The 24,038-nt window shown below is 45.7% G+C and overlaps 1 protein-coding gene across 1 annotated transcript; it reads left to right on the top strand.

Annotated features, from left to right (window-relative positions):
- Window positions 1–7,175: 7,175 nt before the first annotated feature.
- LOC306919307 (uncharacterized protein) lies at window positions 7,176–23,707 on the top strand. Its single transcript, XM_079532110.1, has 17 exons — window positions 7,176–7,291; window positions 7,448–7,528; window positions 7,611–7,664; window positions 8,002–8,121; window positions 8,213–8,341; window positions 8,539–8,679; window positions 8,789–8,882; window positions 8,983–9,050; window positions 9,167–9,256; window positions 9,350–9,481; window positions 10,181–10,240; window positions 11,202–11,297; window positions 11,464–11,520; window positions 11,858–11,977; window positions 12,500–12,553; window positions 14,483–14,617; window positions 14,779–23,707. The coding sequence occupies exons 1-17, from the start codon at window positions 7,199–7,201 to the stop codon at window positions 22,339–22,341; spliced, it is 9,087 nt and encodes a 3,028-aa protein (XP_079388236.1). The 5' UTR covers window positions 7,176–7,198; the 3' UTR covers window positions 22,342–23,707.
- Window positions 23,708–24,038: the final 331 nt, after the last annotated feature.

Here is a 24,038-nt window from a genome sequence, read left to right as displayed (position 1 = left end):
AATGCAATGTATGTAATGTTGGTGGCAACGTAATGTGCAATAAACTTAGACAAAATACCCCATTGAAAGTCAACCAAATGGACCCTTACAGGGTCTGAGAGGCTAAATGTCATCAAATGGTAGTCCGTGGCTCAAATGCTGCACAGACTTGGCGAGCTGCAGGCACCCAGTCAAATTTCAGGAAATTTGACTGGGTGCCTGCAGCTCGCCAAGTCTGTGCAGCATTTGAGCCACGGACCACCATTTGATGACATTTAGCCTCTCAGACCCTGTAAGGGTCCATTTGGTTGACTTTCAATGGGGTATTTTGTCTAAGTTTATTGCACATTACGTTGCCACCAACATTACATACATTACATACATTGCATTCCATTACATACATTGCCACCAACATTTGATGACATTTAGCCTCTCAGACCCATTTGAGCCACGGACCACCAGATGACATTCAGCCTCTCAGACCCATTTGAGCCACGGACCACCATTTGATGACATTTAGCCTCTCAGACCCATTTGAGCCACGGACCACCAGATGACATTTAGCCTCTCAGACCCATTTGAGCCACGGACCACCATTTGATGACATTTAGCCTCTCAGACCCATTTGAGCCACGGACCACCATTTGATGACATTTAGCCTCTCAGACCCATTTGAGCCACGGACCACCATTTGATGACATTGGACCCTGTAACGGTCCATTTGGTTACATATACTCTCAGAGCTACAGCACTGTAAAGGTCCATTTGGTTACATACTCTCAGAGTTACAGAGCTGTAAGGGTCCATTTGGTTCCATGTGTCATATTCTCAGAGTTACAGACCTGTAAGGGTCCATTTGATTCCATGTGTCATATTCTCAGAGTTACAGAGCTGTAAGGGTCCATTTGGTTCCATGTGTCATATTCTCAGAGTTACAAAGCCTAACCCTTAACACATACTTAAAGTCTCACTCACTCACTCGCTCACTCACTCACTCACTCACTCACTCACTCACTCACTCACTCACTCACTATATTTGAATTTATTTATTTAAATTGTTTTTCTTTGTGATTAGGAAATGCAAGAAATGTTACTGTTATTATTATTTTTTATTGGCATATTTGAAATAAACATGACAAACAAACAATGTTTGGATGATTAAGATTCCAATATGGCCGCCACATACACAACTGGGCAAATGCAAAAACATTGATTTTCTGATTTCCTTAGCCAATACCCTTTCCTAAAATGTATAGTTATGCACATCTTTTAAAAACAAATCCAACAAATTTACATAGTCATCTGATTAACCACGCCAGGTCATTTTTGACCCAGTCATGCATCTAAAGGGTTAATGTTGAAAAATATCATCTTCATAACTATTGGATTCCTTGATGCTGGGAATGTAGGTTTAGCAGTTAAAATCAATCGTAAAAGATGTGAAGGCCTTCACAGTGTGGCTACTATTTATGAAGACTGTCAAATTGAACTTACATTGCAACTTAAAAAAATCACAATGAAAGACTGTTCTGTCTCTTTATTTCTCTTCTGCACTGTAATGTTTTGTGTGTCTGTCGTGTATTTTCGCACACAACTGACCCAGTAAACTCACTAAACTAGAGAAACATGAACTCTCTAGACACAAAGCAAACTGTAGTAGTCAAAAACCTCAGATCAGATCGAAGAAACGCAGGCAGAGAGAGTGAACTGAAGATCCATGTTGACCATTTTATTCCAGACCAAAGACAGATAGCTTCGCCGTGGGCCCTGAGCAAGAGCTCAGGAGCTCCATGACTGACCGCAGCCAGCTAAGACTAGTAACTTTTACATGACAAAATGACAAGATAGGCCTATATACTTTTCACAAAACAACAGTTGAACTCTGGGTGTGGTTAAGATTTACATACAGATCAACATATTGCAGAGAGATAGCCAAGTGGTCTCTCACAAACATCTTGAAGGTTCCTGGAGGACAATAGAATACTAAGTGTCTCCAACACCTCACCAAGCCTCAAAGGCTACCCCCTGCAGGTAGTCTGCATGGGAACCTCTGAAGGGATTGCTCTCAGAGACCAAGCTATTCTGACCAGTCAATGTGTCTCCACACAAAATCTCCTTAGCAGTACCAAAATGTATAGTGTAATTATTGACAGAATATTGCAGATATGGCTTATGGACTATATTTACGATTCCACATGTCCACATAAAAGCATGATTTTAACAAGTAGGCCTACTGTACACTTTTTGGAAAACGTTCTTCCTCCTTATATTATAATACCTGATGCCTGATACCTGATACCTGATTTAAACAATAATTGTTTAAGGCTAAACTGTTTAAACGCATTACATGTATATAAGCATGCTGATACTAGATTAATTGGATGGCGATGAAACAAATGTTTCCATGTATAGATGAATTGCAAGTAAACTTATAACATACAATTTGAACAAACATATTTTTAGTACTACTCCTCATTCACTGAGTTAATAGTTTCCAGATACATGACTAGGAAAGAACAGTAGGATATAGCCAGTTAGACCCAATGTAGGCAACTGTCTTCTGCCATGTTACAGATTAGATTACTGAGTAGATTACAGATTACTGAGTAGATGTTAAAAACCCCCCAAACATGTTTGAAAGTGAAACATCCCTTTAAACATGCAGTCTTTGTTCTTTACCAGGAGTCTGCCCAATCTCTCTGGTAAACAGAAATAAATGTAGGCTACATGTGGGTTACACATTCCATCCTAAAAGGAGAGAGAACCCTGCAATATAGCAGTGATTACTAGAGCTATTTTAACAAAAATATCCCTTACATTTCACAAAGGTTTCTGTAGTTCTGCTGAGGTGTGAAATGGTCTCAGTTCATGCATAATGTGATGATGTCCAATGCCAGCAACCATTAACACCTTTAATCTCTGCATTGTCTACAGTGAATGAGGCATCAACCATCATCATTTAGCCTGTTTACATTTTAACCTGGGGATAGAATGTGTGGTTTGTAAATGATTTAGCATTTATTTCCCCTGTTTTACCTCATTTATGATGAATTCCGGTTCTGTTTGGCTATAGGCTATAGAAGTGTCTATTTGTATGTCTCTAAATGTTTTGATGATTTGAACATGGTAAACAAGTGTAATGCTTTATTGGGTCGCCCACTCACAGTTAACAGTCTTTGTATTGAGTTGTGCTTGAAATGTACTGTGATTCTGCAAACTGTTAATACATATCAGGCTATGTCAGGCTATTTCGCTTGTTATTGACCTGGACACTGGTTGCTTATTTATTTCACAGTATCTGGCAACAACTCCTTGAAACTTAAAGCACCGCGCCCATGTTCCTTTGTCTTTGAAGTTTACTTGGAGGACTTGGAGCAACAGAAAAGCCTAGCAGATATTTTGTCACAACTCAACTCTACAACTCTTTCACAACCACTACATCAACTATACTTGTGTGATAAACTCATACAAGTAGGTAAGTAATACTTGCATCGTGTTTTTTTCTGTGTTTATGTAGTTATTTGGATGTAAACAAACGTTAGCCTACAAGCTAAGCTAGGGCCTCTCTCTCTGTGTGTGTGTGTGTGTGTGTGTGTGTGTGTGTGTGCGTGCGCGCGCGCGCACGTGTGCGTGCGTGCGTGCGTGTGTGCGTGTGTGTGTGTGTGTGTGTGTGTGTGTGTGTGTGTGTGTGGTAGTAGCTACAAGTGTGTTAGCTAGCTGTAGCTAATGCAATCATTTTGCAACCTGTCTGTGTTGCTAGTAGTTGTAGCAGCTACAAGTGTGTTAGCTAGCTGTGTGTGTGTGTGTGTGTGTGTGTGTGTGTGTGTGTGTGTGTGTGTGTGTGTGTGTGTGTGTGTGTGTGTGTGTGTGTGTGTGTGTTAGTTAGCATTTGATGACATTTAGCCTCTCAGACCCATTTGAGCCACGGACCACCATTTGATGACATTTAGCCTCTCAGACCCATTCTATGATCCTATAGTTTACTGTCTCTCTGCATGCTATGATCCTATAGTTTACTGAGACACTACACTGTCTCTGCATTCTATGATCCTATAGTTTACTGAGACGCTACACTGTCTCTCTGCATTCTATGATCCTATAGTTTACTGAGACACTACACTGTCTCTGCATTCTATGATTCTATAGTTTACTGAGACGCTACACTGTCTCTCTGCATTCTATGATCCTATACTTTACTGAGACGCTAAACTGTCTCTCTGCATTCTATGATCCTATAGTTTACTGTCTCTCTGCATTCTATGATCATATAGTTTACTGTTTCTCTGCATTCTATGATCCTCTAGTTTACACTACACTGATCTGGCTAAATCTTTGCTCCTGGTACGGGGGGGGGGGGGGGGGGGGCTGTGTGTGTTTGTTTACTGAGACGCTACACTGTCTCTCTGCATTCTATGATCCTATAGTTTACTGTCTCTCTGCATTCTATGATCCTATAGTTTACTGAGACACTACACTGATCTGGCTAAATCTTTGCTCCTGGTAGGGTGTGTGTGTGTGTGTGTGTGTGTGTGTGTGTGTGTGTGTGTGTGTGTGTGTGTGTGTGTGTGTGTGTGTGTGTGTGTGTGTGTGTGTGTGTGTGTGTGTGTGTGTGTGTGTGTGTGTGTGTGTGTGTGTGTGTGTGTGTGTGTGTGTGTGTGTTTACTGAGACGCTACACTGTCTCTCTGCATTCTATGATCCTATAGTTTACTGTCTCTCTGCATTCTATGATCATATAGTTTACTGTTTCTCTGCATTCTATGATCCTCTAGTTTACACTACACTGATCTGGCTAAATCTTTGCTCCTGGTACGGGGGGGGGGGGGGGGGGGCTGTGTGTGTTTGTTTACTGAGACGCTACACTGTCTCTCTGCATTCTATGATCCTATAGTTTACTGTCTCTCTGCATTCTATGATCCTATAGTTTACTGAGACACTACACTGATCTGGCTAAATCTTTGCTCCTGGTAGGGTGGGGGGGGGGGCTGTGTGTGTGTTTACTGAGACACTACACTGTCTCGGCATTCTATGATCCTATAGTTTACTGAGACGCTAAACTGTCTCTGCATTCTATGATCCTATAGTTTACTGTCTCTCTGCATTCTATGATCCTATAGTTTACTGTCTCTCTGCATTCTATGATCCTATAGTTTACTGAGACACTACACTGATCTGGCTAAATCTTTGCTCCTGGTAGGGTGTGTGTGTGTGTGTGTGTGTGTGTGTGTGTGTGTGTGTGTGTGTGTGTGTGTGTGTGTGTGTGTGTGTGTGTGTGTGTGTGTGTGTGTGTGTGTGTGTGTGTGTGTGTGTTTACTGAGACGCTACACTGTCTCTCTGCATTCTATGATCCTATAGTTTACTGTCTCTCTGCATTCTATGATCCTATAGTTTACTGTCTCTCTGCATGCTATGATCCTATTCAGTATTTAAGTCCGACGTCATTTTGTAGTGCTACGTTACGTCCGGGTCCAAGTGGCACCAGCTCCCGTCCGCATCTCATTGTAAATAGAATATCTAAATGCGTGAATCTTTTTCAGAAAGGAAGCCATTGAGGGTTAAAATGGGTCTTAATGCTTCCAACTCGAGTAGAATTATTAATGTTTTGTACAAGTTTCCATGACAAAAAAAAATATGATGTGGAGACAATAAAGACTATTATTATCATTATTATTGAAGGTGGTAACAGTCCATTTGCTCAGTAAAATATTTCGGGGGCATATTTAGAATGTTTGCAGGCTTGAGTATGTTGAATCTAGTTTGCATTAATGAGGATTTAGTTGACACAATGAAATAAAATGGCGATAGTATTCCGTGTGGGGCAGACGGCCTGTCACAGCCAGATTTGGGAGAGCAGCGCAGCTTTGTTGTTGCGAGGAAAGCGGTAAAATGAGACTTTCGTGGTTGTTTTCGTCTCAGATTTAGTCCGACGGAGCGTCACAGTATAACTCTATGGGGACACAAAAGTAGGACCCGGAAGTATCTCAGGAGGGGGCGCTCACGTCACAGCTAAAATACTGAATAGTTTACTGAGACACTACACTGTCTCTGCATTCTATGATCCTATAGTTTACTGAGACGCTACACTGTCTCTCTGCATTCTATGATCCTATAGTTTACTGAGACGCTAAACTGTCTCTCTGCATTCTATGATCCTATAGTTTACTGTCTCTCTGCATTCTATGATCCTATAGTTTACTGTCTCTCTGCATTCTATGATCCTATAGTTTACTGAGACACTACACTGATCTGGCTAAATCTTTGCTCCTGGTAGGGCGCCAGACAGTGACATATGCTTTTAAATCGGCCTTAGCTCTACATGGGTTATCTGCTATTTTCACATTTCTGTTCTTCTTTTAAAACCTCCCTTGGTGGTTTTTACGTTTCAAGACAGGTTGACTGAGTAGAAAAATCACACCTGTGTGAAATGAGCGGTGCAAGTATAGGCTACATGTATTGTTATAGTTACTGTGCTGTGCTCTGTACGTGTGCGATATAATATCGGATCGGTTGCAGCACCACTATTCTAAAGCCCCCTCAGGTACATATTTAAACTATGTTCAGCAATGGTATAACTATGTACAATGGTATAACCACACACTCCACTCACTTCATTAGGGGTCACACAGAAACAAATACAAGTTTAAGCTGTACACTGTGTGGCAAAGATTTTAGATTTAAAGCAAGAGCTGAAGAGTCACACAGTGACTCAGACAGGGGAAAAGCCCTTTTCTTGTAGTGTTTGTAGTAAAGGCTTTGTTAGCACAAGTCATACAATCACACATGATGACTCATACAGGCGAAAAGCCCCTTTCTTGTATAGTATGTAGTAAAACATAAAACATTCTGAAAACACAATAACTTTATTGAGACTTGGCAGTGTGGCAGACTGCTTAATTAATGCAATATTGTAATGTTTGGTTTGGTTTCCTTCCTCCTGCAGCTGCTGTGGTGGTGTGCGGTAACTCACTCACTCACTCACTCACTCACTCACTCACTCACTCAGTCTCTCACTCACTCACACACACACACACACACACACACACACACACACACACACACACACACACACACACACACACACACACACACACACACACACACACTCTGTCTGTCTGTCTGTCTGTCTGTCTGTCTCTCTCTCTTTCTCTCTCCCCCTGTCTCTCTGTCTGTCTGTCTGTCTGTCTGTTTCTCTCTTTCCAACAGGAAGCAGAATCTGACGGCATGCCGTTTACCAAGCGTCAGAGGGCTGCTCGCCAGCGAGAAGTGGAGAAGCAGGAGAAGCGAGTAGCACAGCTCGGCACATCCCCTGGTCAGGTATGTATTGAGCACGTCTCAGTGAGATGTAGTCTTTCACTAACCACGTTGGGTGCATAACTACAATTTCCCCTGTGGGTTCAATTAAGGTCTTATATGATCTAATTTCTCTGTCTTGTCACTTCATGCCTGAGTTCTATTGGTCTTATTTCTTAGAAGGCTAAGTCACCACCTGCGCCAGCTGTTCTGCGGGGGGATGTGGGGAAGACTTCACCGTGTTCGTCACCGGCGCAGAAGGTACAATCAATGCACTGACTTCTGTGGGGATTGTACTGTAATGCAAATCTTCTGTTGACTAACTTGATCTGTAATCACACAGATGGCCAAGCTGAACCTCTCTGCCCTAGCCAGACAGGATACCATGGCTGAACAGGTATATAATATATAGTATATTTTTCCACAATTGTCTTGTGTGTGTGTGTGTGTGTGTGTGTGTGTGTGTGTGTGTGTGTGTGTGTGTGTGTGTGTGTGTGTGTGTGTGTGTGTGTGTGTGTGTGTGTGTGTGTGTGTGTGTGTGTCAGACACACACACACGCACACATTTTGTGTATAATGAGCCACAATTCTATACCAACAATGTGATTTGGGGTAATCAAATATGTTGGGCTATTGTTTTGGCTGTAGAACAATGCGATATGAATGTATCGATATTGAAATATATGCATTGTGCTGCATTGATTTCATACTTTGTTGTTTCCATAACATTTTTAGCTACAGGTCACTGGTACAGGCAGGCGGCATAACACAGCAAAGCAGCATTGGCCAGAGTCCCACGTGCACGCGGGAAAACAGGCCAAGTCTCGTATCCCAGCCGAGTTGTCAAAGAAGAAGGTATCTTTCTTTGCTCATGTGTTAAGTCTTGATGAGTAAATGTGAATGTTGACACAATGAAACATTGATTTTGTTTTTCCTTTGTTGAAAGTTTGCACTTCTTGTTGGTGACTCACATCTGCGAGCCATCGTAGATGGATACGTGACCATGCCAGACAGTGACATATGCTTTGGCATCATGTCCTTCCCTGGTGCGAGGGCAAAGCACCTGGAGGCTGAGGTGTGTTATAGCATTCTCAATATCTCTATTCTATAGTTGACTGATACACATTCGGCATGTTTGAAATTGGTTTGCATGAGTCGGCAGTCTGTAATGAGTTTGTCATGGAAGAACAGGTGATAATCAGGGGTTACAAGTTCCGTAGGCTACATTCAATTAATAAATACCACAATGTTCTATGATTTCTTCCACCACAGGTGAAATCCGCTAAGATTCCACACATTCCGGATGTCGTTTGCATTCTCGCAACCAGCAACGACATTGCTGGTAAAACGTTCTCACAAGCGGGGGAGGAATTTCGAAAGCTCTTGGTCACCGCACTTGCTCGCTGGGACAATGTAAGTTAATTCTTAGTCATTTCTCTTTCTATTTTTTTATGTTTCAGTATGTACTGTAATGCCTCAAAGGTGTAGTTTTTTAGGAAGAAGCCTTTTTTTTTTTTATCAGGTCTGTGTTCTGGACTTCCCTCCCCGTCTGAATGTGGACGTTGAACAGGAAATGTGTTTGCGTCAGGAATTCCAGCGCACGGCGGCCTTCTGCGGTAAATAATAAGAATGCATACCCAACCGCTTATGTCTGTTTACGCTGATCCATGCAATACTGTATTATGATTACTACATCATGTTTATTTTATTTAAAAGGTGTCCGTTACATCAGTGCAGTAGAGGCATTCCCGCTCACACAACTGGACTTGTGGTGCAGAGACAACGTAAGTGGAATGTCATGTGGAGAATCTGCATTATTTGCCGATCATATGAATGCAAAAATTCATATCAGATAGAGGGTAATTGAAATATTTATCTGAATGTGTCTTATGTCTGTCAGGTACACTTGAGCGATGACGGTGGTATGCCAATCCTTGCACAGCTGCTGTCGTCTGCTGTTCACGAACAACTGCAGCTGAGAGCAGACCAGGTCCGAGCATTTTAAATCTGAATGAGTAAAATCTAAGATGGCGGAGTTCCTATTTTCCAGCCTGTAAACGTTTTCCTCTGTTTCTATGCACAGGCCAGTGCTAGGAGGACATCACCTTGCCCACAACGCAAGTCTGTAGCTGTGTTGCCACCAGCACCTGTCAGAAGCGTGTATCCCAGGTCTCTTGTCAGCAAAGAAGTGCACGTACCCCGCTCAGCTGCTGCTGTAAGTAGTCGAATCGTGTCACTGCTTCATGGTAAATATCGTAAATGGAGCATTTCAGAGTCTTGCTCAAGGACACTTTGACATTAACTAGCTACTGTATCCCTGAGTCACTGCTGCCCCTTATTGGTTTGTGACAAGGGATACTCTGTTATCATATTAGTTACTTGCACAAGCAGAGCGCACAAGTAATAGTTTTAGTCCAGTGCTTCGATGCGTATGTCGCCATTTGATATGTATGCGCCGTGCCAGCGTATGACGTAATGACTACTTGTGCTTGATATGGCAGTGGTGTCAGATTACATACATGTATACATAGGGGCATTACCTTTAATCCTCCCGACACTAAAACATATCGTCAACATCAAAAACCAATTACACCCTGGCATTGGGTCCTTTAATCCACATCTTTATTACGTCATCATTGAGAGCTAGTTATACCCTGACGTCATATGCTGCTACGATACATACGCATCAAACGGGGCAAGTAACCACAGTATAACGCTAATCAACTTACAAATTACATATACATAGAGGCATTTCCTTTAATCCACCCGACACTGATCGACATATAAGTCACCAGCGGTCGACAGTACTTGCGCTCTGCTTGCGCACTTACTTGTGTGCAACAAGCAAGTAGGCACTCGACAGAGTGCAGTTCTAGTTTACTTTGTGCTCATCAACCTGCATTTCTCCTTTCAGACCAACCAGCCTACCGTTCCTTGGTCGCAGCAGCAGCAGCAGCAGCAGCAGCAGCAGCAGGTTTGTCATTAACCACTGAAACCCTGTATTGTTTTATGGTGGGGAAGACCTGCCCAGTTCAGTGGGCACACCCCATGATGAACAATACTGTATCTGCCTGTGTTGGCAGTACACACTTACTTACGTACTGAATGTTCCAAAGGTTTCCTTATCTTAACATTGATCAACAATACCTGACCACAGTACCTCATTAAAGCAGGTGTGATTCCTGCCTTGATATGTACGACTCGGTACTATAACCAGTTGAGATGAGTGGGAAAAGAGCTGCAAGCTCGTACGGTGTCACAGATGTAAGACAATATGAGCTTGTAGATCTGCTATTTTTGAATAGCCAAAGCACAAATGTTACACAGATGTAGTCTAGTGTTTAATTAAAGGCTGGAGGGTTGATCTAATCCTAAACTCCAAACCACACCAATGGGTCGCCAGGCAACGCCTTGCAACCAAATGATTGCAAGTAGACACATGTAGTTGCAAGCCACCATGGAATTGAAACGCTTGGGTTGACAATGTGCCAATGTGCAACAGGCCATATCACACCAACCTTGCTTTAATCCCTGTATGCATGTGTTTAACCCATTGTGACCTGAGATCAGATTCTAAAAGTGTCTTCTACATCCTGACAGTTTTCTGAAAAAGCTATGTTTCTATGTCAGTCGTTCTTCGATTTTTCAAAAATAGCAGACCTACAAGCTCTATGAGCTTGTAGAGCTGCTATTTTTCAATAGCTAAAGCATAACATAATGCTAACGCCAAAAGGGGTTCCTCCCCAAAATGGGTTAACCAATGGAGTGTATTAGAAATAGGTTGTGACAACCACTACATTGGACCTGTTGCAACACAGATTTCCATGTATTCAGAAATAGGTTTCTTTGACATAGAAGGTTTCCATTTGACAACAGTATTATTGCGGTGTATGATTTAATGCATGGTCACATTTCCTTTCTCTTTTCATCCACAGGTGGACTTGCCAGAGAGTTCCATCCCACTCAACCCTGTCTGGTTTAGCCCTAGCATCTTGGATGCAATGAATGTGGCTGCTCCATCAGGTGGAAAGGTAATTTCAGTGAAAAGTTTACATTGTTTTGCGTCTTTGTGTTTTAATGTACACGCATCTAAATAAGTAAAAGGTACACACAGGGTTTGCAGTGTCCACTGTTTGACATTATAAATGTATTGGACAATGTTTGACTATGCATCATTAGCTCTGTTTGTATACACAGGTCAGTCCTAGGACATCACACCGCGAGGTGAGAGTGCCTCATTCACCCGTTGCCACGGTAAGGAGTTTGTAACCTGTAACTCCGACACTGTTTAGTTTTAGCCACAGTCATGTTTTATCATTGTTGTATCATAGTTCAACAAACACAAAATCTCACTTCTGTGAAGTGAAGGGCGCTCTAATCATCCATCATCATTCATCATGTCATTATGGCCAATCACAATATGCGTCCTCACTTTTGTCTTCAATGGTTGTGTTGCTTTTTAGCTAGTGTCGTGTATTACAACTATTATGTGTATGTGTATGTGTATCGTGTATTACAACTATTCCACAATCTGCAAATGCTAAATGAGTCTGAAACTACACCTGCATCATTAGCTCCGTTTGTATTACAGGTCAGTCGTAGGCCATCGCCCTCCACCTCTCCAGTGACACCACTGCCCGTCAGAAGCGTGTCTCCGAGAGTTATTGTCAGCCGTCAGATCAGCAGACCAGCTCGTTCACCTGTTGCCACAGTAAGGAGTTTGTAACCTGTAACTGTGACGGTTGCATGTGTTTGGTCCGACGTACTAACAGCCCGACAGGCATAAGTCTGACGACCCTACCCCAACCCCTAAACCTAACCTCACAGGAAGCCACGGGTTAGTTTGAACCTGCCACGCATGTCGGGGGCCACGGGTTAGTTTTAACCTAGACTGGAACTCATCTATGCTTTCTATGGCATAGGCAGCTCCCGGCAGGATCCGCCAGGAGAAACTAGACGCAGCTGCAGGACATGAGACTAATTAATTAGGGAGAGAGAGAGAGGAGTGTGTGCGTGTCAATTTAACAAAGGTGCAGACACATTTTTAACCTGATATTAACCTGATGTTAGTTTTTACCTACCACGCATGTCAGTAGCCACGGGTTAGTTGCAATCGACAACGCATGTTGTGGGACTAATGCCTGTCGTTCTGTTAGTATGTCTGAACAACATATATTTTTATTTAGTTATTTACTGTTATACATCAAACTGCATGTCTTATTTCTCATTACAGACGAGCCAGCCTAGTGTGCAGTCTACTACAAGGGGGCTCGTTCGGGAGCAGCAGGTTTGTCATGTTTTATCATAGTTATGTAAAAACAAAATCACACTTGTCTGAAGTGAGTGGCACTCTAATCAGTTGTTGCGTTTGCATAGAGTAGCCCAGGTGAAAATTATACTTTGTTAATGATTCAAGGTCAAGTTGACCACCTCTCACACACGCGCGCACACGCACACACATGCACGCACTCTGTCTTCCTATTGGCCGGCCTTTACAGAGCCATAACTTTGGTTTGCAACATGCTACAGCCTCGCAATTTGGTCCATAGATGTAGACCACCAATAGGAACGGAGCTGTACTTGCTTAAGCCCCGCCCCCTCTGTATTCCTATTGGCTGGCCTTTACACAGCTATAACCACCAATGGGAATGAGCTGTACTTTTTGCTTAAGCCCCGCCCCCTCTGTCTTCATGTTAGAATGCCAGCATGCTAGCATGTTGGGATGTTAGCATTAGCATGTTAGCATTAACATGTTGGCACATTAGCACATGTTGGCACATTAGCTTGTTAGCATGTTAGCATGTTAGCATTGGCATGTTAGCATTAGCATGTTGGCACTAGCATGTTAGCATGTTAGCATTAGCACGTTAGCACATGTTAGCATTAGCATGTTAGCACATTAGCACATGTTAGCATTAGCATGTTAACATGTTAGCATTAGCTTGTTAGCATGTTAGCATTAGCATTAGCATGTTAGCATGTTAACATTAGCATGTTAGCACATGTTATCATTAGCATGTTAGCACATTAGCACATGTTAGCATGTTAGCATTTTAGCATTAGCTTGTTAGCATGTTAGCACTAGCATGTTAGCATTAGCTTGTTAGCATGTTAGCACTAGCATGTTAGCATTATCATGCTAGCATTATTATGTTAGCATTATCATGCTAGCATGTTAGCATGTTGGCATTAGCATGTTAGCATTAGCATGTTAGCATTATTATGTTAGCATTATCATGCTAGCATGTTGGCATTAGCATGTTGGCATTAGCATGTTAGCATTATTATGTTAGCATTATCATGCTAGCATGTTGGCATTAGCATGTTAGCATTAGCATGTTAGCATGATAGCACTAGCATGTTAGCATGCTAGCACTAGCATGTTAGCATTAGCATGTTAGCATTAGCATGTTAGCATGTTAGCACATGTTAGCATTAGCATGTTAGCACATTAACGCATGTTAGCATTAGCATTTAGCATTAGCATGTTAGCATTAGCATTAGCATTTAGCATTAGCATGTTAGCATTAGCATGTTAGCACTAGCATGTTAGCACTAGCATGTTATCATGCACGTTATCATTAGCATGTTAGCACTAGCATGTTAACACTAGCATGTTAACATGCATGCTAGCATTAGCATGTTAGCATGCATGTTAGCACTAGCATGTTATCATGCATGCTAGCATTAGCATGTTAGCATGCATGTTAGCACTAGCATGTTATCATGCATGCTAGCATTAGCATGTTAGCATTATTATGTTAGCATTATCATGTTAGCATTAGCATGTTAGCATTAGCATGTTAGCATGATAGCACTAGCATGTTAGCATGATAGCACTAGCTTGTTAGCACTAGCATGTTACCATGTTAGCATGTTAGATAGTATGTTAGCATTAGCATGCTAGCATGTTAGCATGTTAGCATTAGCATGTTTGCATGTTAATGTTAGCATGTTAGCATTGGCATGTTAGCATTGGCATGTTAGCACTAGCATGTTAGCATTAGCATGTTAACATTAGCACATTAGCACATGTTAGCATTATCATGTTAGCATGTTAGCATTATAATTTTTGCCTTAGCATGTTAGCATTAGCATGTTAGCATCAGCATGTTAGAATTAGCATGTCAACATGCTAACATGCATGCTAACATGCAGCCAATATTATATTACCATTATCATTGATGTGTATGATTTGACGTACTTTGCTCCACAGGTGGACTTGGCTGAGTGTTCCATCCGACCAGATCCTGTGTCTTTTCCCCGTGACTTCTCAGATGCGATGGATGCTGCCGTCCGATCCCATGTTTCCAGCTATGTGGGTCGCCCAGCTATTCCACGTGGCAGCGAGGTAATTTGGATGCAATGTTTATGTTGACATTGAAGCGTTTTAAAAAGTTCCTCTCCCTTTCTGACCCAGATAAATTGGTAAAATCTAATAATGTTTATACTGTCCAAGAGGCGCTATGTCAAATGGTGATGAAACGGTTTGTGTGCTCTTGCTTACATCAGATGTCCCCTGTTGAACGTCGGGAGAAGAGTGCGGTGAGGCAGAGTCAGCAGCCTGTGCAGTCAGTGAGGGCAAGCATCTGTCAAGCGGACATAACCTACATCAACCCCTATAAGCCTTGGCTAGGCAAGTTGAACAGTCAGTGCACCTGCATGGCGCTCACCTTTCTGGCTTTCCACACTGATGGAGTGCGTTTCGACACATCCTCCCTTGACAAAGTGCTTTATCAGGGAAATGATCTCTACACAGACAATATACGCCACCTTTTTGTGGAAAACCATGAAGCAAAGCTTACGTTCAGGAATCTGACCATAGAGGAGATGCCAAAACAGGTTGTCGTTGAGAGCAATTTCTACAGTGTCAATATGTGGTATGTGAAAGTTGGTTATGTGAACCCATCAGCCAAACACCACACTAACATACCTAAGGATATGCTGTTTCTGGAGCAGGAACTGAAGTGCCTGTCGCAAGAGGTCACCCGTGCTTTCCTGATTGTAAGTCCCGAATGCTTTGCAGTGTTCCGTGACACATCAGGACGTTATGGCGTTTTTGACTCCCATTCGAGATCTGCGACAGGTTTGCCGATGCCTGAAGGAAAAGCTATTCTACTGACGTTCCAAGATCTGAGTGGTTTGGTCCGCCACTTTGACATGCTTTTCAAAGAGCGTTCTCCTTTAGCGCGGTATGAGTTTGTGCCTGTTTCATTTGACCATCACTCCAGCGACGCTCCTGGACCGTCAACAAATGTGACACGTGCGCAAGCTCCTGCAACAATCGACCATGGCTCCAGCGAGATTGCTGCAACGTCAACAAGTGTGACAAGCACACCAGCTACTGCAGCAATCGACCATGTCTCCAGCAAGACTCCTGCACCGTCAACAAATGTGACAATTAGAGCAGCAGTACCAACAGTGCAGAGCAACAGGTGGCATGCAAAGCAGGGTCTGCAGCGAGCGCCACAATTGGTGAGTGCCACTATGTGTCAAGGTGACATACGCACCAATCCTGAGTCAGAGAGGTCAAACACTCAGTGCACCTGCATGGCTCTCACCTTTCTTGCCTACCACAATGAGGGAGTTGGTTTTGACACGGCCTGCCTTGACAAAGTGCTTGTCCAGGGAGATGTTCTCTACGAAGACACAATACAGCATCTGCATTTGGACAATACGCATCAGTCAGATCTCTTGACCATGGAGCAGTTGCCAAATCGGGTCTTCGGCGAGAACAGTGTTTACACCGTTCGCATGGACATGTCAGACCTGAAAGTTGGTCCCTTGAACAAAACAAAAGGAAAGAATTACTCCCTTGCCAAACAGCTGCAGTGCCTGTCAAATGATCTCACCCATGCAGTGTTGATGGTTCATCCTGAATGCTTTGCAGTGTTTCGGGACAGATCAGGACGCTACGGGTTGTTTGATTCACACTCAAGAAATGACTGGGGTATGCCAATATCTGGAGGAAAAGCAATTATGTTGACTTTCCAAAACGTGACTGACTTGGCCTGCCACTTGCGCCTGGTCCTCAAAGGCCGTCCTACTCATGCGTCATATGAGCTCTTGCCTGTTGTCTTTGAAATTGACCAGACACCAGTGGCACCACCTCACAGTGTGCCCTCCCTTGACCACGGCTCCAGTGAGGCACCAGCGGCACCACCTCACAGTGTGCCCTTCTTTGACCACGGCTCCAGTGAGACTCCAGAATATCATCTTTCCAAACTAAATAAAGCAAGGCGAATAAAGAATCAGCGGAAACTTGTGCAGAAACAGCATGAGTACAAGAATGAATCCAGGACCACACGCTGGCTCACTGATGCTGGATTCCGTGAAACACATAAAGCCTTCATGAAAAACTATTGGAAAAAGAGATTGAACACTGATGCTGATTTTCGTGAATCACACAAAAAGAAGCAGAACAACAGATGGAGCACCGATGCTGTTTTCCGTGAATCACACAAACAGAAGCATAACAACAGATGGAGCACCGATGCTGTTTTCCGTGAATCACGCAAAAAGAAGCAGAACAACAGATGGAGCACCGATGCGGTTTTCCGTGAATCACGCAAAAAGAAGCACCATCAAAGATATCACAATGACGCTGAATTCAGGCGGCGCCATATACAACTGTGCACCAAGAACAAGATGGAGAGACTCGCAGCAGATACTATACTCCGTATCCACCACAAGTTGCAGTGTGCTATGAGACTAAAGAGGAAATCCATACATATTGCAAACCGCCAGTCTCTACGTGAAATGGAAGCTCTTATGAAAGTTCACATGTCGAAATTCCGAGAACGGATTAAATTAGGGCCCACATTTGTTTGTACGGTGTGCCACAGAGTTTTGTTCGGCAATCAGGTCCTATGGTGCAACAGGGCAAAGTACCTCAAATTAAACCCACACCTGGTAACTGCTTGCTTGACAGCCAAGTATGTGCACATATGTGACTGTGAATGCTCAGCCCCGTGTGACGTTGCAAATGAGAGAAAACAGGAGTATATCTGCTACAGCTGTGACGACAACCTAACAAAAGGGAGGATGCCATGCATAGCAGCTGCTAATAAGCTGGAACCAGCACCCATTCCCCTAGAGCTGCAACTGTTGAATTACCTGGAAAGGCAGCTAATCGCAAAGTACATACCCTTTGCTAAAATTATTTCGTTGCCGAAAGGACGGCAAAGGGCAGTGCATGGTCCAGTTGTGTGTGTACCGTCGGAAGTGGAAGCCACGGTGAATGCTCTGCCGAGGTCCAGACATGAAGACCAGCTGTTGCAGGTTAAGCTGAAGCGGAACATCAAGTACAAGGGATATCAGCACTTCCACACGGTGAACATGACAGATGTGCTGGCGGCACTGAGGAAACTGAAAGTGACTCATCCGGAATACCGTGACATAGTCATTAATGATAATGCCACGTTTGACCGCCTCCAGGATGAACTGTCAGTCGATGAGGAAGATGCACAAGAGGCTGTGTCACCTGTTGCTGACACAACAGGTGAACAGCCGTCTAGCGAACAGGAGGAACTTAGACCCGGTCTGATCTTTGACTCTTGCATGCAGCCTCCTGACATCGCACAGGAAATCCTATCGTACGGTGAGGGGGTATTCAGCATCGCTCCAGCCCAAGGAAACAGACCTGTGGGTATTTTCACCGTCCCCAAGCTTGAAAGCATGGCCTTTCCCGTGCAGTTCTCAACCGGAGAGAATACATTAGATGAGGTCAGAGACATCAAATTGTCCCCAAGTAGGTACTTCAATGCGAGGCTCCTTTCTGTCGATACCCGCTTTGCCACCGACCAAACCTACCTCTTCTTTGCGCAGTTTGTGACAGAAACGCAGCAGGCTACCAACAGCATGTCCATCCAGACGCGGAAGGGGAAAAGATATACCAGGGACGGAAGAACGCTGTCAAACAAAATGCTTCAGGACAAAAACGAGGTAGTGAAGCTCGTCCGTAACAGGGATGCGACGCGCTTCATGCAGCCCCTCAGAGGCACTCCGGCGTTCTGGAGCAGAGCGCTTAAAGATCTCCACGCTATGTGCAGACAGCTCGGAAAGCCCAACTGGTTCATCACATTGAGTGCCGCGGAGATGAGGTGGCCAGAAGTCATTAAGGCCATCAAAGCACAACAAGGTGAACAAGGGGACTTCTCAGAGCTAGACTGGGTTGCAAAATGCGACATTCTCCGGAGCAACCCTGTCACTCTCATGCGATTGTTTGAAAAGAGAGTGGACGCAGCCGTCGCTTTTTTGCTGTCGCCTGCACATCCAGTCGGTAAAGTGGAGGATTACTTCTATCGCGTGGAGTTCCAGGCTCGTGGTAGTCCTCACATACACATGATGGTTTGGGTCAAGAATGCACCAGATGCTGAGGATCCTGGTGTTGACGACTTCATAAACAAGTACGTCAGTTGCAGGATGCCTGACCAGTATGCAGACCCCGAGCTCCACAAAATCGTGTCTGAAGTTCAAGTTCACAGCCGGAACCACTCCAGGTCATGCAAGAAAGGAAATGTGACTTGTCGATTTGGGTTCCCCAAACTACCCATGGACGAAACTATCATCGCACTTCCTCGTCTCCTGTCCTCAGATGATGACGATGACGGTCAGAAAGACAACAGCGGCAGTGGCCAGAAAGCTAAAGGCAAAAGGCGAAAAGGCTCGCGGAAAGAGACATTGAAACAAAAGGAGGCCAAGGAAAAGCTGGCACCACTGAGAGACATGCTCAATGACCCTGAAGCCTCATTCAGGGATTTGCCAGAACTGCTCAAGAAATGCAACCTTACTCGGGGGCGGTATCTGCAATTTGTCTTTGACCTTAGCACTGTACCGCAAGTTCACCTGAGGCGTCATCCTGATGAGTGCTGGATAAATGCGTACAATCCCCATCTGCTGCGAGTGTGGGACGCCAACATGGACATCCAGTATATACTAGATGATGCATCTTGTGCCCAGTACATGATGGCTTACGTGGCGAAACCGGAACACGAGATGTCCGAGCTCCTCAGCGCAGTCGTTGCGGACGCGCGCAAGTCTAATCCGGACGCCAAAGAAATGGATGAAATGAAGCACATCATGCACACATACGTTCAGCACAGAGAGGTCAGCGCTCAGGAGTCTGTCGCGCGTGTATGCAGTCTCCCGCTTAAAAAGTGCACGCGTCAGGTCATTTTCCTACAGACTGATGAGGATGGCCTGAGAATGAGTCAGCCCATGAGTAAACTGAAGGAGATGGACCCAGACGCAGAAGATGTGTGGATGTCAGGCATTCCCGAGAAGTACTTGAACAGACCAGACGAGCCGGAGTTCGAATACATGTGTCTTGCTGAGTTTGCGTCCGAATACAGGGTTCTGGCCAGCACAAGCAAATTGCAGAACGCACTGCCCCTGCAGAACGACATGGGGTATGTTCAGAAAAGGACCAACCTTGAAAGAGTCGCCGTTATTCGCTTCACTCGATTCTCCGAGCAGAAAAACAAGGAGAAGTACTACAGAGGGATGCTGAAACTGTACTTTCCACACAGAGCAGACAGGGAACTGAAAGGCGAGACCCATGCCACGTATGAGCAGTTCTACGAACATGATCTTGCCAGGACAAGGATTGGATTCCGCGTCCGTGTGAAGGAGATTGTGGATAAGAACAAGGACTTATATGAAGGGCGGGGGAGAATTGTGGATCAGGTACTGGACACGCTTGCGGAAGAAGGAGCAGTTTTCAATGCGTGGAACACTTTTGCGCCAGAGGTCGAGGTCGACCGTTTGGAGTGCATCAGCCTTCGGAAACCCAGCGATCCCCACGAGCGACAAGAGCGAGACGAGGTTCCCGAATACCAAGTCCATCCCGACGCCAGTAAAGCGATGCCAGTGATCGATGCTCCCGAATTGAGCCCGGACTATGTCAGGAGCATGTACCGGAGCCTCAACGAAACGCAAGCGTCCATCTTCTACACCGTGCGTCAATGGTGTTTGAAGCGCGTCTTGCGTGACGACCCTGAGCCCTTTCTTTATTTCATCTCTGGGGGTGCTGGCTGTGGCAAATCCCATGTCATCAAGTGCATTTATCAGGAGGGTACCAAGATTCTCCGCCAACTGCCCAGTTATCGCAACGAAGCAGACATGACCCAGCCCTTGGTGCTGCTGTCAGCGTTTACCGGCACTGCGGCTTTCAACATCAATGGACGAACCCTGCACTCCTTGCTGAAGCTGCCGAGAAGTTTGAAGGAACAGTATGTTTCACTTGGAAATGCACTGGACGACGTGAGAGGGGTATTGGCCCACGCCGAGATCTTGATCATTGATGAGATATCCATGGTCTCCCAGGAGCTCTTTAACTTTGTCAACTTGCGATTGCAGCAGATCAAGGGCAACAGGAAACCCTTTGGTGGCATGTCTGTCCTCGCAGTTGGAGACTTCTACCAGCTGCCACCCGTTGGTAATAGCAAAGCGCTCTGCATTGTCAACGAGGCTGTGCCAGGTGTCTGGGCAGATTTTCAGATGGTCGACCTTACCGAGATCATGCGTCAGAAAGATGATCTCATTTTCGCCGAACTCTTGAACAGGCTGAGAGTAAAGGGGAAGGCGGACGCTCTGAGTGCCCACGACAGTTGTCTGCTCGCACAGGCTGTGGCTGAAAGCAAAGACTGCCCACGTGATGTCCTTCATATCTTTGCGACAAACAAGGAGGTCGATGCCCACAACGATGTGGTCATCACCGAGCTCGGCACCCAGATTTCCACGATTCAAGCTCAAGATTATCGGAAGTACGGAAACTCCGAAGACATGACGCCGCTGGTCTGTCCCTTCAGAGGCAACTCGAGGGAGTTGCCGTCAACCTTCCAAGCTGCTGAAGGAGCGCGAGTCATGGTCATCAGGAATCTAGACGTTGAAGATGGGATGGTAAACGGGACCTTTGGAACAATAGCCAACATTGTCACAACCACTGCAAACGGGCAGACCGTTGTGGATTTGCTTGGCCTCCAACTGGACAATCCCACGGCAGGTCGGACGTTCCGCAGGAAGATTCAAGGGCCAACTGATGACCTGGTGTACATCGAAAGGTTTGAGGAGAGACTGACCAAATCAACGGTGGTGCGACGGCAGTTTCCCATCAAACTTGCCTTTGGGTGTACAGCCCACAAAGTGCAAGGCATGACCATGGATTATGCAGTGGTGTCTCTGAAGCACATCTTTCAACCCGGAATGGCCTATGTCGCCCTGAGCCGAACAACCTCCCTTCAAGGGCTCAAAATCACAGACTTCAACGAGAAGAAGATTTATGCCAACCCAGACATAAAGGCGGCAATGGAGAGCATGACTCGTGCTTCGTTCCAAATGACGAGACCACTGTTGCACTTTGTCAAGTCAGCAGACAACATCGGCCCGACGTTGACCATCGTGCATCACAACGCACAGGGGCTAATGTCGCACATTGGGGACGTGAAAGCGCACCACGAATTCAGACACGCCGATGTGTTGTGCATGACAGAGACCCATTTGACTGGATCCTCCGTTCCCCCTGGCATCGAGCTGGAGGGATACCATGTGTTTGCACGCAACAGACACGTGTCGTACACCAACACTAAGGACATTGCTACAGAAAGGGGAGGTGGAGTCGCGGTCTACTACAGAAGTAGTCTTCTAGCAGACGCCCGGAGGGCCGTTCACAATGTCACCGATCTCGAGTTTGCAGTCGTCAGAGTTGAGGCCCCAGTCAAAGCGCTCATAGCCACTGTCTACAGACCCCCCAAATACAGGAAAAGCGCCTTTTGTCTCAACCTTGGCCGCCTCTTGGAATCCTTGGCCTTGATGGACTGCCAGCCTGTTGTTGTCTGTGGAGACTTCAATGAGGACCTGCTCAAGACGGACCGGAAACTAGTTAAGGAGGAGTTTGAGTCCAAAGGCTACAGCCAGCTGATCTCCACTGCAACAACCGAAAATAATACCCTGATTGATCACATCTACATATCACAACCAGGGTATTGCCTTCAGTCGGGTGTACTGCACACATACTACAGTTATCACGATGCCGTCTACTGCGTGTTGACTTCAAGCCAGCCATCAGCATGCTAAATGACCCATCCGCCTCGCCTGTCAGTCACATGCCAGCAAGCCCACGACAGCCGTCAACATGAAAGCCAGCCATCAGCCGTCCATCAGCCTGCCACCGTAAAGCTCGACGACAGCTGAGGGACAAACGTGAAGACCCAAGGGATCTCTAGGCCGTCCACAGATGAGACCTCCATTGTCAACCCCAGTCATCCGGGTTCTCCATACATCTGGCCAGTTCGTTCCATATTTCCTTTCACCATAAGCCAGCCAATCAGCATGCCAAATGACCCATCCACCAGTCAGTCACATGCCAGCAAGCCCACCCGACAGCCTGTCGGTCAGCCGTCCAAATCGGAAGACCCAAGGGATCTCTAGGTCTCCATCGTCACTCCCAGTCATCCGGGTTCTCCATACATCTGGCCAGTTTGTTCCCCATATTGCCTTTCACCATGCGCTGGCTCATACTACAGTTATCACGATGCCATATACTGCGTGTTGACTTCAAGCCAGCCATCAGCATCCCAAACGACCCATCCGCCAGTCAGTCACATGCCAGCAAGCCCACCCGACAGCCTGTCGGTCACATGACAGCCAGCCATCAGCCTGCCACCGTAAAGCTCAACGACCCATCCACCTGTCAGTCACATGCCAGCAAGCCCACCCGACAGCCTGTCGGTCACATGACAGCCAGCCATCAGCCTGCCACCGTAAAGCTCTCCGTAAAGCTGCCACCGTAAAGCTCTCCATCGTCACTCCCAGTCATCCGGGTTCTCCATACATCTGGCCAGTTTGTTCCCCATATTGCCTTTCACCATGCGCTGGCTCATACTACAGTTATCACGATGCCATATACTGCGTGTTGACTTCAAGCCAGCCATCAGCATCCCAAACGACCCATCCGCCAGTCAGTCACATGCCAGCAAGCCCACCTGACAGCCAGCCATCAGCCTGCCACCGTAAAGCTCAACGACCCATCCACCTGTCAGTCACATGCCAGCAAGCCCACCCGACAGCCTGTCGGTCACATGACAGCCAGCCATCAGCCTGCCACCGTAAAGCTCAACGACAGCTGAGGAACAAATGAAGTACTGCGTGTTGACATCAAGCCAGCCGTCAGCATGCCAAACGACCCATCCGCCTGTCAGTCACATGCCAGCAAGCCCTTCCGACAGCCTGTCGGTCACATGACAGCCAGCCATCAGCCGTCCAAATCGGAAGACCCAAGGGATCTCTAGGTCTCCATCGTCACTCCCAGTCATCCGGGTTCTCCATACATCTGGCCAGTTTGTTCCCCATATTGCCTTTCACCATGCGCTGGCTCATACTACAGTTATCACGATGCCATATACTGCGTGTTGACTTCAAGCCAGCCATCAGCATCCCAAACGACCCATCCGCCAGTCAGTCACATGCCAGCAAGCCCACCCGACAGCCTGTCGGTCACATGACAGCCAGCCATCAGCCTGCCACCGTAAAGCTCAACGACCCATCCACCTGTCAGTCACATGCCAGCAAGCCCACCCGACAGCCTGTCGGTCACATGACAGCCAGCCATCAGCCTGCCACCGTAAAGCTCTCCGTAAAGCTGCCACCGTAAAGCTCTCCATCGTCACTCCCAGTCATCCGGGTTCTCCATACATCTGGCCAGTTTGTTCCCCATATTGCCTTTCACCATGCGCTGGCTCATACTACAGTTATCACGATGCCATATACTGCGT

The sequence above is a fragment of the Electrona antarctica genome (assembly GCF_951216825.1).
Source record: "Electrona antarctica genome assembly, contig: scaffold_25, whole genome shotgun sequence".
Taxonomy (NCBI): Eukaryota; Metazoa; Chordata; class Actinopteri; order Myctophiformes; family Myctophidae; genus Electrona; species Electrona antarctica.
Note: the sequence above shows the minus strand (reverse complement) of the source record. Positions and strands in the feature narration are given on the sequence as shown.